The sequence below is a fragment of the Muscardinus avellanarius genome, assembly GCF_963383645.1.
Source record: "Muscardinus avellanarius genome assembly, chromosome: 9".
NCBI lineage: Eukaryota > Metazoa > Chordata > Mammalia > Rodentia > Gliridae > Muscardinus > Muscardinus avellanarius.
In genome coordinates, this window is record NC_137795.1 from 77407293 (window position 1) to 77420810 (window position 13518).

Here is a 13518-nt window from a genome sequence, read left to right on the forward strand (position 1 = left end):
GCGTGCACCATCACACCCAGCTTGAGCTCATTCTTAAATGGAGTTTTCTGTAATATTTAGTTCATTAACCATCTCTTCTTTCACCTCGTTCCTCCATGAACATTTGATTTTAGCCATCACCTCTATGTAGATACATGCAAAGTTTATCTCTATTCCAGCTAGCCCAGTGATTCCACTAAGGTTGAGTTATGACTGTTCATTCCTTCCAGTGTAGCAATGGAAAAGACCTGGAAAATGCACTTGTCACTGACTTTCCCAAAACAGACGTCATCTCACCCAAGACCTTTCAGGCCGCTTTTCCAAAAAGGACAGCTTTTCCTTGAAATCCTCATTATTTTCCTCTGTTTCTTGACACAAATGCTATATCTGCTTAAAACATAAAACTAACTTCCTTCCTTCTTTCCTTCCTTCCTTCCTTCCTTCCTTCCTTCCTTCTTTCCTTCCTTCCTTCCGCTGGGGATTGAACCCAGGAGCATTCTACCTCAGAGCTATACCCCCAGCCCTATTTTATTTTTGTCTTGAAACAGGTTCTCACTAAGTTGATGAACCTCACTAAGTTGAGGTTCTCACTATTTGCTAAAGTTGTCCCCAAACCTGCAATCCTCCTGTCTCAGCCTCTCAAGTACTAGGATTGCAAGCAGTGCCACCACGCCGGGCATCTGCTCAGAGTTTTTATTCTTCACTCATCCCAGGCACCTGCCTCTTAGAGAATAATGTGAAGCCTACTCCTCATTCCTGTAGTAGAACATTCACTCAGGTCCTGCTAAGCACAGCGAACTCATTATGTTTAAAACCCATATCTTTAACTTTGCTTCCTAGCGCTGACCACCCTAGTTTTGTAATTTGTTCCACGTTTCCCCAAGTGATTGCCAACCATCTTTGCCTTCTCTTTCATACTTACCCAGCTAGGTGTCAGATCTCAATTTATTCAGATATGTCTTCCAGTCATCTCTTCCTTTCTATTTTTGGGGCCGTCATCTTGGTTCCAGCCCAAATTACCACATTATGGCCTCTAATAATAGCCAGTCGACTGGTCTTCCCATTATCACCTTCTCCATGATCTAAGTCCCTTGCCTCTAGATCAGTCTCCCTAAAATAAAACCTCATTAATATGACTCTCCAGCTCAGACCCCTTCAAAGACTTTCTATTGCATCTTAATTAAAGCCCCCTTTGGACAGGATAATACTGTCTCAGATTTTGGAGTCAGAAAGATGTGGACTCAGGTTCGGCCTTACTACTCTTACCTGTTACGTGACTTTGAACTTATTGCTTAATTTTTATTTACTGACTTATTCCATGTGTATTTGTCTAACACCAGCTGCAATTCCAGGCTCTGTACCAGGTTCTTGGGGTACATTGATGAACCAAACAGGCATTGGCTCTCCTAGATCTCGCAATACAAAAGAACCTGTCTCCGTTTCCTCATCACCATGATCCTCAGTGCAGGCCAGTTCTCCCTCCCTTGATGCTTTTAGCTATTGGGTTGTTCTGTTGTATTGTAATGCCAAGTAGTATAGTTATCAGCATCTTTATGTTAGCACTTAACTACATTTTAGGTTCACTAAAGGACAGGGATTATGTCCTGTTTCCCATAGTGAAGCACAGAACTCAGTAAATTCCATCATGGGTTTTATCGACCCAAAGTTAGACTTTGGCATAGATATAGTGCCTGGCACCTTCTTAGAGCTTCCCTTTGCTCTGTCAGAATGAAGGTATTTATTTTAAGTAATAGCTATTTAGTTCTTTCATTATAAAGCCTTTCCTTTGCAATATACTACACTGCCTATAGCTTTTATAAGTAGAACTTGCATACTTATAATGTATGCATCATAAGGTTTTAAAAACTGAATAGCCAGTCATACTTTCTGGGAGAAATATCATTTATGTGCATAAAATGGAGAGTTAAAATAATGTTCTTTTTACTAAATAGCTCTTTGCCTTGGTAGTGAACAAAATATTGTTTCTCCCTGAGAAATAATTCTAGGGCTTTAGTTGTAAAGATTATACTTTATTTTATATACTTTTCAGCCTGCTGTTTTTAGGTTCCCAGTGATCTTACATTAAGCATTTGTCTGTCTGAAACAATAGGTTAACTATAGCCAAATTTTTTAACCATACCTTTCCTCTGCACACAAAATCCTATAAACAGCATGTGATCATATTGCTTCTAGAATTTATGATTGTTTTCTTCCAAAAGGAAGCTAAATTTAGCCTAGTAATTCTGCATGCTCCCAAGGAAACAATGCCTGCTGTGATTTCTAGAATAAATGAATCTGAGCCATAGTTCCTTTACTTGACTAACCAAGAAAGTTTAAATATCAACCTAGTCATTAGCCACAGATATGAAACCACATTAAACAACCAGCAAGGGGTTAAGAAAGAAATGTGCTATGTTTCCGATTTCACCGCTGAATGACTCTCACTTGGTTGCTGCGTGGACCTTAATACAGCACGTTGTTTGCATCTCATAATGGCTCTCTAAAATTGACTTCCAAAATTAAACTATGTGGAGTCATGTCCAACCACACAATGCATCTTTATGCGCAACTAGCTAGAGTTTTTTGTTTTCATTCTATGTAAAAATTCCAGTTAGGAAGCATTGCTTCTGAGAGTTTTAACTGAGATAGCTCTTTCTTCTGTTTCTAATGACAACTAAGCCACTCTGGCCTTGAACTTGTTTTGGCAGATTGGCTTCTCACCATGAAGGTCCCCGTAGTGCTTGCACCCGGCCTGCTCCTGCTGCTGTTTACCTTGATGCCGAGGAGCGATGGAGAGTGCCAAGAAGCGCTGGTTAAGTCCGAGATGAATGTAAATATGAAGTATCAGCTGCCCAACTTCACCGCGGAAACGCCTATCCAGAATGTGGTTCTGCATGAGCATCACATTTACCTGGGTGCCACTAATTACATTTATGTCCTAAATGACAGAGACCTTCAGAAGGTGGCTGAATACAAGACCGGGCCCGTGTTGGAACACGCTGATTGTCTTCCCTGTGAGGACTGCAGCGGCAAAGCCAACTTATCAGGGGGCATTTGGAAAGACAACGTCAACATGGCCCTGCTTGTTGACACGTACTATGATGACCAACTCATCAGCTGTGGCAGTGTCAACAGAGGGACCTGCCAGCGATACGTCCTTCCCCCTGAGAAGCAGGAGGTTCACTGCATGTTCTCCCCACAGGCAGACGAAGAGCCCGGCCAGTGTCCCGACTGTGTGGTGAGCGCCCTGGGAGCTAGAGTCCTCCTGTCCGAAAAGGACCGGTTCATCAACTTCTTCGTGGGCAATACCATAAATTCTTCTCAGCTCCCAGATCATTCATTGCATTCGATATCAGTGAGAAGGCTCAAGGAAACTCAAGATGGTTTTAAATTTTTGACAGACCAGTCCTATATTGATGTTTTACCTGAGTTCCGTGATTCGTACCCCATTAAGTACATCCATGCCTTTGAAAGCAACCATTTTATTTACTTTCTGACGGTCCAAAAGGAAACTTTGGATGCTCAGACTTTCCACACCAGAATAATCAGGTTCTGTTCTGCAGACTCTGGGCTTCATTCCTACATGGAAATGCCTCTGGAGTGCATTCTCACAGAAAAGAGAAGGAAGAGATCTACACGGGAGGAAGTATTTAATATTCTTCAAGCTGCATATGTCAGTAAGCCTGGAGCCCAACTTGCTAAGCAAATAGGAGCCAGCCTGAATGATGACATCCTCTATGGGGTGTTCGCACAAAGCAAGCCAGATTCCGATGAACCGATGACTCGATCAGCCGTCTGTGCGTTCCCCATCAAGTATGTCAATGAATTCTTCAACAAGATCGTCAACAAAAAAAATGTGAGGTGTCTCCAGCATTTCTATGGACCCAATCACGAGCACTGTTTTAATAGGGTAAGTTGCCTAGGTTCCCCACTTATGAATTATGAGCTGTTAAAGCAGACCATCAGTTTTAGAAAGGGTACCATGGGCTGTTCTTTGCTTGGCAAACAGTCTGTATCCAAAATATTGGCTGACTTGTACCAAGAAAATCAAGAAGGTGAATCTTCATTTACAGTCAAAATCACATCTTAAGAAGTTAATGTGGTAAAGCAAAGGGAACAAAGCATTTTTACGATTTGAATTTGTGCATCTAGCACTTTTTTCTTGTACTGATGACCCTTTATACTTATAGGAAATGGCATTTCTCAGGAAGTGTTAGGGAAATTCTTGGTGTTTTAAGTATAGTAATATCTACCATCTCTACTCAGAGGACTTTCCTGCTAGGTATTTGATTACCTAGTCTCAGAGGAAGAGCACCAACCTGGGAGTCCACTGTAGCCTTAGGCCTTCTTATACTGAGTCCAAATTTGCATTTATGGGCCTGGCCATGCCTCCTAATATAGCAAGCACAAGGGATCATAATTGAACAAATAGTACAACTTTTCTCAAGACAGTTAATTTGGAAACATATGTCTCACTTACCTTAAAAAGCAAAGACTGTAATTGCAAGCAAGGAGAATGTTAAACTTGTCCTAATCAGAGAAAGTCCTTTACGTTTGCAGAAGGGTATCAAGGGCATATGGATTCATAAATGTTTGGTGGACTTTGCTGAAATGTCTGAGATATCTTTTCATAAATGAAAACTGTAGTTAACTTTTTTTATGAAGCTTAGGAAAATACTTCCAAAAAGGCAGTTCATCTTTTGGTAAAGACCAAATTTCCCTCCTCTCTCCTCCAGTGTCTATGAACATGCTATAACATACATATACCTATAACCCAACTAAAACTCATTTCCCCTGCACATGTTTAATGTTATGTTGCAAACTTTGTAAGAAGCAATAGGATTCCATATGAGGCTGCCCCTTTCCTCACCAGAAAATACAAAAGGGTAAAAGTAAACAAAAAGACTTTCGGAGCTCTGGAATTTAAAAAGTACAATATTATAATATTGCAGGAAATAAAAAACACTCTTCTTGAATTTACAAAACTCCTTCAGAAACACAAGTTTATAAAGAGTCTATTAGGAGCCCCTCTGGGCCTTCTAGAGCACATGACATTGCTATTTAAATCTTGTTCTGTTAAAGATTACAAAGAGACTTGACTTTACGAGGGTATAGTGATATCTCGTTGTTTAATTTTGTACATTTCAGCCCCCAGATATAAAAGTACTTATTGATTCAAAAATTTTCAGAACCTATCTGAGCTCTATTCTACCTTTTTGACATTTTGAGTATTCCAGCAGGAACACAGAAGTGAAATAATCCAGTGAAATTCAGGTCAGTTTTATCACCCAGGAAACATGCCCAAGACACACGAGCCACACCTGAAATGATTATCACTCCCATCTCAGAAATTCTTGTGGGAAACAAGGTAGAACTTGCCAACATAGTCTTCTTACAAAGGAAGCCAACTTTTGTGCTGGCTAAATTCCATAAAGACACATACCTTTAAACCTCCTTTATTTATTTGCCTGTTTATCTTCTCTGGTTACTAAAGATCAAAATTCTTCTGAGACTGAGACTACACACATTCTATGTTTCCATATAACCAATCCACAGCAAGACTTCAGGGTGTTGCAATAATCAGCATAGAATCATTTCCCAGCTTTATCTTAAAATGAAGGCCACTAGAATCTCCTTCATGCAAAACCAAAAGGGTTTTCAGGACTGGACCTGTTCAGAAAGTCTCTGAGCAATAATTCACCTTGGTAGGTTAACTCAACTAGATATCAGGTGATCCTTCTAATAATTTCTTGGAACTGAGGTTTTGTTTTGGTCTGAAGTTTAATGGACAGATACACATACTGTAATTTCATTACTAATATCTTTAATACATGTATGGAGGAACTCCTGTGTGCTTTATGGGCAAACTTTAGAGAGCTGTTAGGCCCCTCCCCAGTCCTCACTGTGCCTCTGTTATAAGCACAACCACAAGAGGACTTTTCCAACCTAACTCCGATCTCCACCATATGCAAAATGTGCTGCTGTCCAGGGATATACAACCAGAGTGTCAGGATAGGGCCTTTTATATTCTAGGGGTCCATCAGGTGTCGTAGGCGTGGCTTGTTTATCTTTTTATCACATTATCATGTTTTTCCCCCACCATCACATTTCATGAATGTATCTATGCAAATTCTTTACATGCATCCTCTCGTATTGATCACAAAAGCCCTCTTCTGAGTCTTCTGATAATTCCCAGAGCACATACTCTTCACCTGTGAATTATCTGTGCTTTAGAACTCTTTGTCTCCAGATGTGATGCTGTTTCTGGAAACTTATCCCAAGCCACAGGTGCCCATTCAGGGAATAACAATGTGGTTGACTATATATGTTGTTTTAAAAGAATACCATGAGTTTCACAGTATAAGAACTTTCCGTGTTGCTTTTGAAGTGATTCTTGTAGAGTATGTTTTTAGTGACTCTCAACACCAAAAGCCATGAGGTTACACACTCACAGTAATTACTACATTTGTGTTAACTGTCTTTACTGCCTTTTTATCCACTCATAAGTGACCCTCTATGAGCATCCTAAATTACTATTGCTTAAAGTTGTTTTAGTCTAATGCATATTCCCTAAACAGTATATTACTATTCAAAATAGAATAATTGAGAATATCCCCCCATAATATGGAGACTTTGGAAAGACTTGAGTTCAGGGAGAAAAAGCCCCATATCTTCTATTTTTGAAAAAACAGTATTAAATAGTCAATTAAGGGCTAGAGGTGTAGCTCAGTGGTATATTACTTACCCAAAATAAGTGAAGTCCTGGGTTCAGTCTCTAGCACTAGAAAAGAAATTTAGTTAATTTGATTAAAATTAATTAGAATCTCCAATAGTAACATATAAGGGATTTATTAACATGACAGATCCAGAAAAAAAAAAATAGAATCAGTACACATTGGCCCAATCTCCTGAAAATAAGAATTAATATTAAAAAAGAGAATATAAGCCAGGCATCTCAGTACTTGGGATGTTGAGACAGGAGGATCCCAGGTTCAAGGCCAGCCTCGGCAATCTGGCAACACCCTGTCATACCATTACTAGCACAAGCTACGCCACCACGCCCGGCCAACATTCTGGTTCTTTTGCTAAGGAGGGTCTCTCACCTCCCTTCCCTTCCTTCCTACCTATTCTAAGTGGCCTGCCTTCATAACGCTTGATTTGTCAATTCTCCTTAAGATTAAATATTTTAAAAGGTGGAGTGAGGAGTAGTGGTGATTTTAGGGGGAAAGAGTATGAGGAAAAAGACAACTGAATGGAAACCGTACTATAGTCACGATAGAAGGTGCATGTTTTGCTCTTTACCCTGGCTTAAAATTCTGACTCCCGCGTGCTAAAGGAGACTAGGTTGTGTACTATCAGTTGGACGTCATAGGAAGAACTTACGGACGATAAAGCTTTAGAAAAAGTCACCCTAGTAGGTTGTTTGTGTCAAGCTTCCTTGTTTTTAATATCATTTATACTCAGGTTCAAAGAGTAGCCAACTGCTTCCCAAAATAAAGGAAACTTAAGGTAGTATTTTCCATCTCCGTTTCAGAGTGCCAAAGTTAAAGGGTCACCCGCTCAGAGCCATCAAAGGCAAAAAGCAAAGGGATTAGACGACAAAAAGCAAGATGCAAACGAGGACTAATAGGAATAGGCAGAAAAGTAAACATACAGTGATGTTGCTTTATTACTATTATAAAGATGATAGATGAGTAAAATTGAGTTACATTTAAGTTGTAATGGAAGAAAATAATTGCAGCCTTCCATCAGGAAACCGCAAGGCCCATTATTGATCTGTCATCCTTGGGCATGTCTCGTAATATTTAATAAAATAAACAAAGATTTATAACTCTTTATAGGCCGTGTACCTATAATCTCTCACACCATTTGAACTGTGGAGTCAATGTTACAAATAACATCTATGTAATTATGCTGGTTTGGCAGTCCTTATTTAAACAAGCTAGCGCTCTCGAGAGAATGGATTTTGTATTAAGGAAGAAAAATGGGAAGTCAGATTACAAAGTTGTTTTTTTTTTTAACTTCCTGTATCCAGAAATGTCATCCTATATGAAAAGCACATTATTGAGGATTCTTCATTCCTGATATTAGACAGTCCCCCAAACTAAACACTAAATACCTTGGCCACAAGCCAAAGGTAATTGCTACCAAAGCAAAATCTTGCACGACAGAGAATCCTGAAGGCATAAGTGTTCAGTAGACTTTACAAAAGAAAACGATCTATGTAGAAATGTATTCATTGTTCATTTGATTCCTCTTTCCTTTTGGAGACTCTGTTCTCTCCTAGGCTCAGGGAGTCTCTGCTTCCTAACCTGTTTATTTGGATTCTTCATGTTATCCGTACTATGAAAAGTGGCATATTGCATTATTTTATTAAGAGACGTTTTAAAATTAGTGTTTTTTTCCAGAATTTTGTAACACTCTGAGGTCACTGGGCACACCCTGGGGGTGTTAAAAAACACATTACCCAATGAGCCATTAGAGCCTCTACTGACTTCCTCCTTAAACCATAACGTTCATTCACACATTTATCCCAGGAATGGTGAAAAAGCAAAGGCGTGATTTTTTTTTTTATAAACTAAAACTAAGAGGGACAGTTAAAGCAGAAACTCTCATCAAAAACATAGGTAGGTTTTTACCTGTGAATTAATGTTGACTCATGATGTGTTTCATAGTTTCTCCCACTCATGTAGGTAATTAAGAGTTAACTGTGGTCCGGGTGTGGCAGCCCAGACTTGTAATCCAGCAACTAAGGAGGCTGAGACAGGAGAATCTTAAATTCGAGTTCAGCCTAGGCCACTCAGCGAGTGAGACCCTGTCTCGACATAAAAAAAAAAAGGGCTGGGGATGCAGGTCATTGGTAAAGTACAGCTGGGTTCAATCCCTAGTTACACACACACACACACACACACACACACACACACACACGAGTTAACTAAGCTTCTTGCATTTTATATTAATTCGTCATTCTTAGTGTCTCTTAAAGCAGTTGGCCTTATTTTATTTATTTATTTATTTATTTATTTATTTATTTATTTATTTATTATTGTGGTACTGGGGATGGAACCCAGGGGTATTCTACCTCCAAGCTATACCCCCAGCCCTATTTCTTATTCTTTATTTTGAAACAGGATTTCGCTGAGTTGCAAAGGGCCTCACTAAGTAGCTGAGGCTGGCTGCGAACAGAACCACGATTCTCCCACCTCAGCCCCCTGAATGCTGGGATTACAAGTGTGCATCACCACGCCTGACTCCCTGTGTTTTATTTAAATCATTGATTTCTTCGTGGAGATTCACTTGGTAAAAATGAATGTAGCAAATAATGAATTCAAGTAAAAAGAAAGAAATCTTAAAGTTGAGTGTGTGGTGTGTGTGTGTGTGTGTGTGTGTGTGTGTGTGTGTTCCTGGGGCTTGAACTCAGAGGCTTTCAAGCTACTCCCCTAGCCCAATCTTATTTTTATCTTATTTTTTATTTGGAAATGATCTCACTAAGTTGCTGAGAGCCTCACTAAGTTGCTGTGGCTGTCTTCGAACTTGCGATCTTCTTGTCTCAGCCTCCCCAGTACTGGGATTACAGATGTGAACCACCATACCCGGCTTTAAGTTGATTTTTTTAGAAACTCAAATGTTAATTAAAACTTTGCAGCCATACACTGACACATGATATTTTTATTGGCATACTTTGTGATTAGAGGTTTCTGGGAGCATGTAGAATCCTGCGTTTTGTTAAACATATTAACCTGCTTGAGTAATAGTGGGCTTTTTTTTTACTCAGCATAATATTTCCAATTTGGGGCGCTCCACCCTTCACTTCAGACTTCTATCTTATCAGCAGTCTTCCCACCCTGCATTTTTATCTCCTCACTCGCCTAAGAAAAATGAGGATCTGTCAGCATTTGGATAGAAGACCCACCAGGAATGTCTGTCATTGCTTATTCAGGGATTGGCACAGTTACTGATTCAGTGGGCATAGAGTTCAGGATGACTAAGGGCCTCGATATGTTCAATAAGTCACATCTCCAGGGGCCCAGGAGGGATGTGAAGTCTGAAATGAAACCAAAGGCTCAGCTACACATGAAGTCATTAAAACTCCCTTGAAATTTTTTTTTTAATAGTGAGTATGGCAAGTGATTCTAGGATCCTGGATTCATTCCAGTCTGCTAATTATATAATTTTTTTCTAACTAAAATGTTCTAGGCAGGTTCATTTGCATATGAATTTCTGGCTGAGCCATGTTGACTTCCTATTCTAGAAGCCGGGCTCTGCCTTGGGGAAGCAGTTCACCCTAGACCTAGGCTGACGTTGGAGCAGATGAAGTGTGTCTATCCATAGACACTTCAAAAAATATTCTCCAGTCCTTCCACAGGAGAAAATAAAAATGTCTAAAATGTGCATGCTAATGAAGTATAAAAGATTGTTTCAGCCATTCTTGATGTTCACACTGGTGGAAATGGTTCATGAATATTATAACAATAATATAAAAAAGATACATTGTGTATTCAGACTAATGTCTGACTTCAGTGTGTTATTTGGGTAAATTACCAAAATATTTGCCAATTAGAAAACTTTAAAATAGATGCCCGGCTTAAGGCATTCTTTTCTGGAGCTGATTTTATGAAAATTAGGTTTGCTTAGTTGTCATCTCAAAATACATAGATTAAGCTTGCCTGGTGGTGCACACCTATAATCCCACTACCTGGGAGGCTGAGACAAGAGGATTACAGGATCAAGGACAGCCTTAGGAAGTAGTGAAATTCTCAGCAAGACCCTGTTTAAAAACAAAAAGTAAAAGGGGCTGGGGTATAACTCAGAGGCTGAACACTACTGGGTTTAATTCCCAGATCCACAAAACAAACAAACAAAAAACATAGATTAGCTACAATTTGTGTCTTGTGTACCAGGAATGTATAAATCTGTATATTACATTTTCTAATGATATTTTAAATTTTAAAAATATTTGATTAACACTTGGCATCCAGCAACCAACTTGCCAACTAAGCTATAGGTGAAGTGGTACTCAGGAAATGAGGAAAACACAAAGATTAAATTGGTCCGTCAGCTCTGAGTGAATCAATAGTATTTAGTGCTAATGCACTAAGCAGATTACAAGCACTAATGCAGCAGCAGTCAATAGCAAAAATGAATATCTCTAAAAATTATCTTGACAATAAAATGTGCAATATTTTCCATTTATCTTAAGCTAATTACATTACATGGTTGTCCTTTCATCTTATTAGTTTAAGCTAAGTGCTAGAAGCCTAACTATGTTATTTAGTACAAAAAGTGACCAGATACTTGCAATCATTGTTTTCAGCAAGAGAGAGGAAAGGATTTATTTAGGCAACCAAGATTCAACAAGAAATCCAACAGCTATTTATCAGTACCAGTTTCTTCTAGTATTACAATAGTAAACCAACTAGATATGGTCCTTGTCTGTACAAAGTAGATAGACTAGTAGAGACGACAGTAACCATCAGTCACACCAATAAACAAATACATCACAGTAGTGTGCGTGTGCGTGTGTGTGTGTGTGTGTGTGTGTGTGTGTGTGTGTGTGTATGTATGTGATGCCAGGTATTGAACCTAGGGGCATTCTATCTCTGAGCTACACTCCCAGCCCTATTTTATTTTAAAACAGGGTCTCCCTAAGTTGCAGAAGGCCTTAAAGTTGCTGAGGCTGGCCTCAAACCTGCAATCCCCCTGTCTCAGCCTTCCAAAGTACTGGGATTACAAGTATATATGGCACCACGCCCAGCTCATCATAGTAATTTCTAAAATTTGCTATGAGGGAAAGAAACATCTGTGAATTCAAATGAGAAGGCAAGGCATATGTAAATTTGGTAGTTTAGTCAAAAAAGGCCACCCTATGGAGGGAAAAGTTAACTTATACATAAAATTTAAACTCTTAGAAAAACAATGTCTTTAGTACAAGATCAAATATATAGCAAGTATTAAGTATGCTATTAAACATTACCTATTTTATAAGCTTTTACATCTTAAGTACAAGCAGCTACATTTAATGTTTTTTTGTTTGTTTGTTTGTTTGTTTGTTTTGGTGGCATATAGGGTTCCTGGAAGCCCTTCTACCTCTGGGCTACACTCCCAGACGTGTTTTATATATTTTTGAAACAGGGTCTCTTACGCCAGTGCGGCTGGCTTCGAACCTGCGTGATCCTTCTGTCTCCACCTCCCAAGCGCGGGGATTGCGAGCGTGCGCCACCACGCCTGGCCTACATTTAATGTTTTAAAGTGGGTTGTGGCTGGGCGCGGTGGCGCACCCTAGTAATCCCCTTGCTTGGGAGGCGGAGACAGCAGGATTGCACAGGTTTGAAGCCAGCCTCAGCTACTTAGTGAGGCTCTCTGCAATTTAGTGAGACCCTGTTTCCAAATTAAATATAAAATAGGTCTGGGAGCATAGCCCGGAGGTAGGAAGCCTCTGGGTTCCACCCTCAGTACCACCATAAAAACAAAAGTGGGTTGTGGACATTAAAGCATATTATTTTATACTTACAAAAATATCACAAGAAGTAGTATTGTGGTGGAGAATTTAACTTTTTAAATAGATTTTGTTAACAGATAGATGTGGCAGCTGAGACAGGAGGCTCTCAGGGTTGATGCCACCATTAATAAAACCACTTAATAAAACCATGTTTCAAAGCTTAGGATATAGCTCAGAGGCAGAATCACCCTTGGCTCAATCCGCTCAATCCCCAGTACCCCCCCACTATATACATACACATTTATACATACATATACATACATATATACATATACACATGTATATATAAGTATGTATATATTCTTGTTAAAAATGTGACAATGTGTTTAAACATTGTCTTTGAAAACCTAAATGAATTAAGTTCCCTTTCAGTTACTTTTTATTAAATAATTCTTAGTATGAAGAAGATAATGTGTAGATTTCTAGAAGCTAAGGACATAATTCAGGTCACACTTGCTACCTCTCATAGCCTATCATCTTACACAGCTTCTTTGAAAACCGACTTTCTTCTTTCAGGCCAAGTTATTTCTTCCTGGCCGCCCTCTCTCTCCTGTTCTGTGTCAACACTCAGAGTTCTCTTTATCAGAAGAACATGTTTGTCTTGGGCGTGGAGAGGATTGCCCCACTCCCCGTAAGTCCTATGACAAAGAATCATACAGATCTGAGAACACACAGAATAAGCCTTTGTGGATCGCTCAACATTATAAAGGCTGATAGAACTCAAGGGAATTTGATGCTGAGGTGGCTCCAAGTCACATTGTCTCTCTGCATCTGCATCAGATATTTTAAATCTGCACAATTGCATCCATTTTTAGTCCATTTCTTTCTCATGAGCATCATGTGGCTTAGAGACCAGATGAGAGATGAGAGCTGGGGACTCAGAGGATCGTGTGAGCACCTACTGCATGTGGAAGTGTGTGCCCTCTGCCGTCTTTATACTGCCGTCACTTGGCGGCCAGTTTCTACAGCGTTAGCTGCACACACATTTTGCTTTTCTCTCTCATATTAATCATGTTCATCTGTGTATACTTAATTATGTA

At 39.5% G+C, this 13518-nt stretch overlaps 1 protein-coding gene across 1 annotated transcript in view; it reads left to right on the forward strand.

Annotated features, from left to right (window-relative positions):
* Nucleotides 1-2698: 2698 nt before the first annotated feature.
* The window catches only part of MET (MET proto-oncogene, receptor tyrosine kinase), a gene marked incomplete at its 3' end in the record, with an annotated part of 90728 nt that continues 79908 nt past the window's right edge, over nucleotides 2699-13518 (forward strand). The window contains exon 1 of the mRNA XM_080701062.1: nucleotides 2699-3889. Within this exon, the coding sequence (XP_080557188.1) occupies nucleotides 2702-3889 (1188 nt within the window). The 5' untranslated portion in view covers nucleotides 2699-2701. The remainder of the gene's footprint in view (nucleotides 3890-13518) is intronic.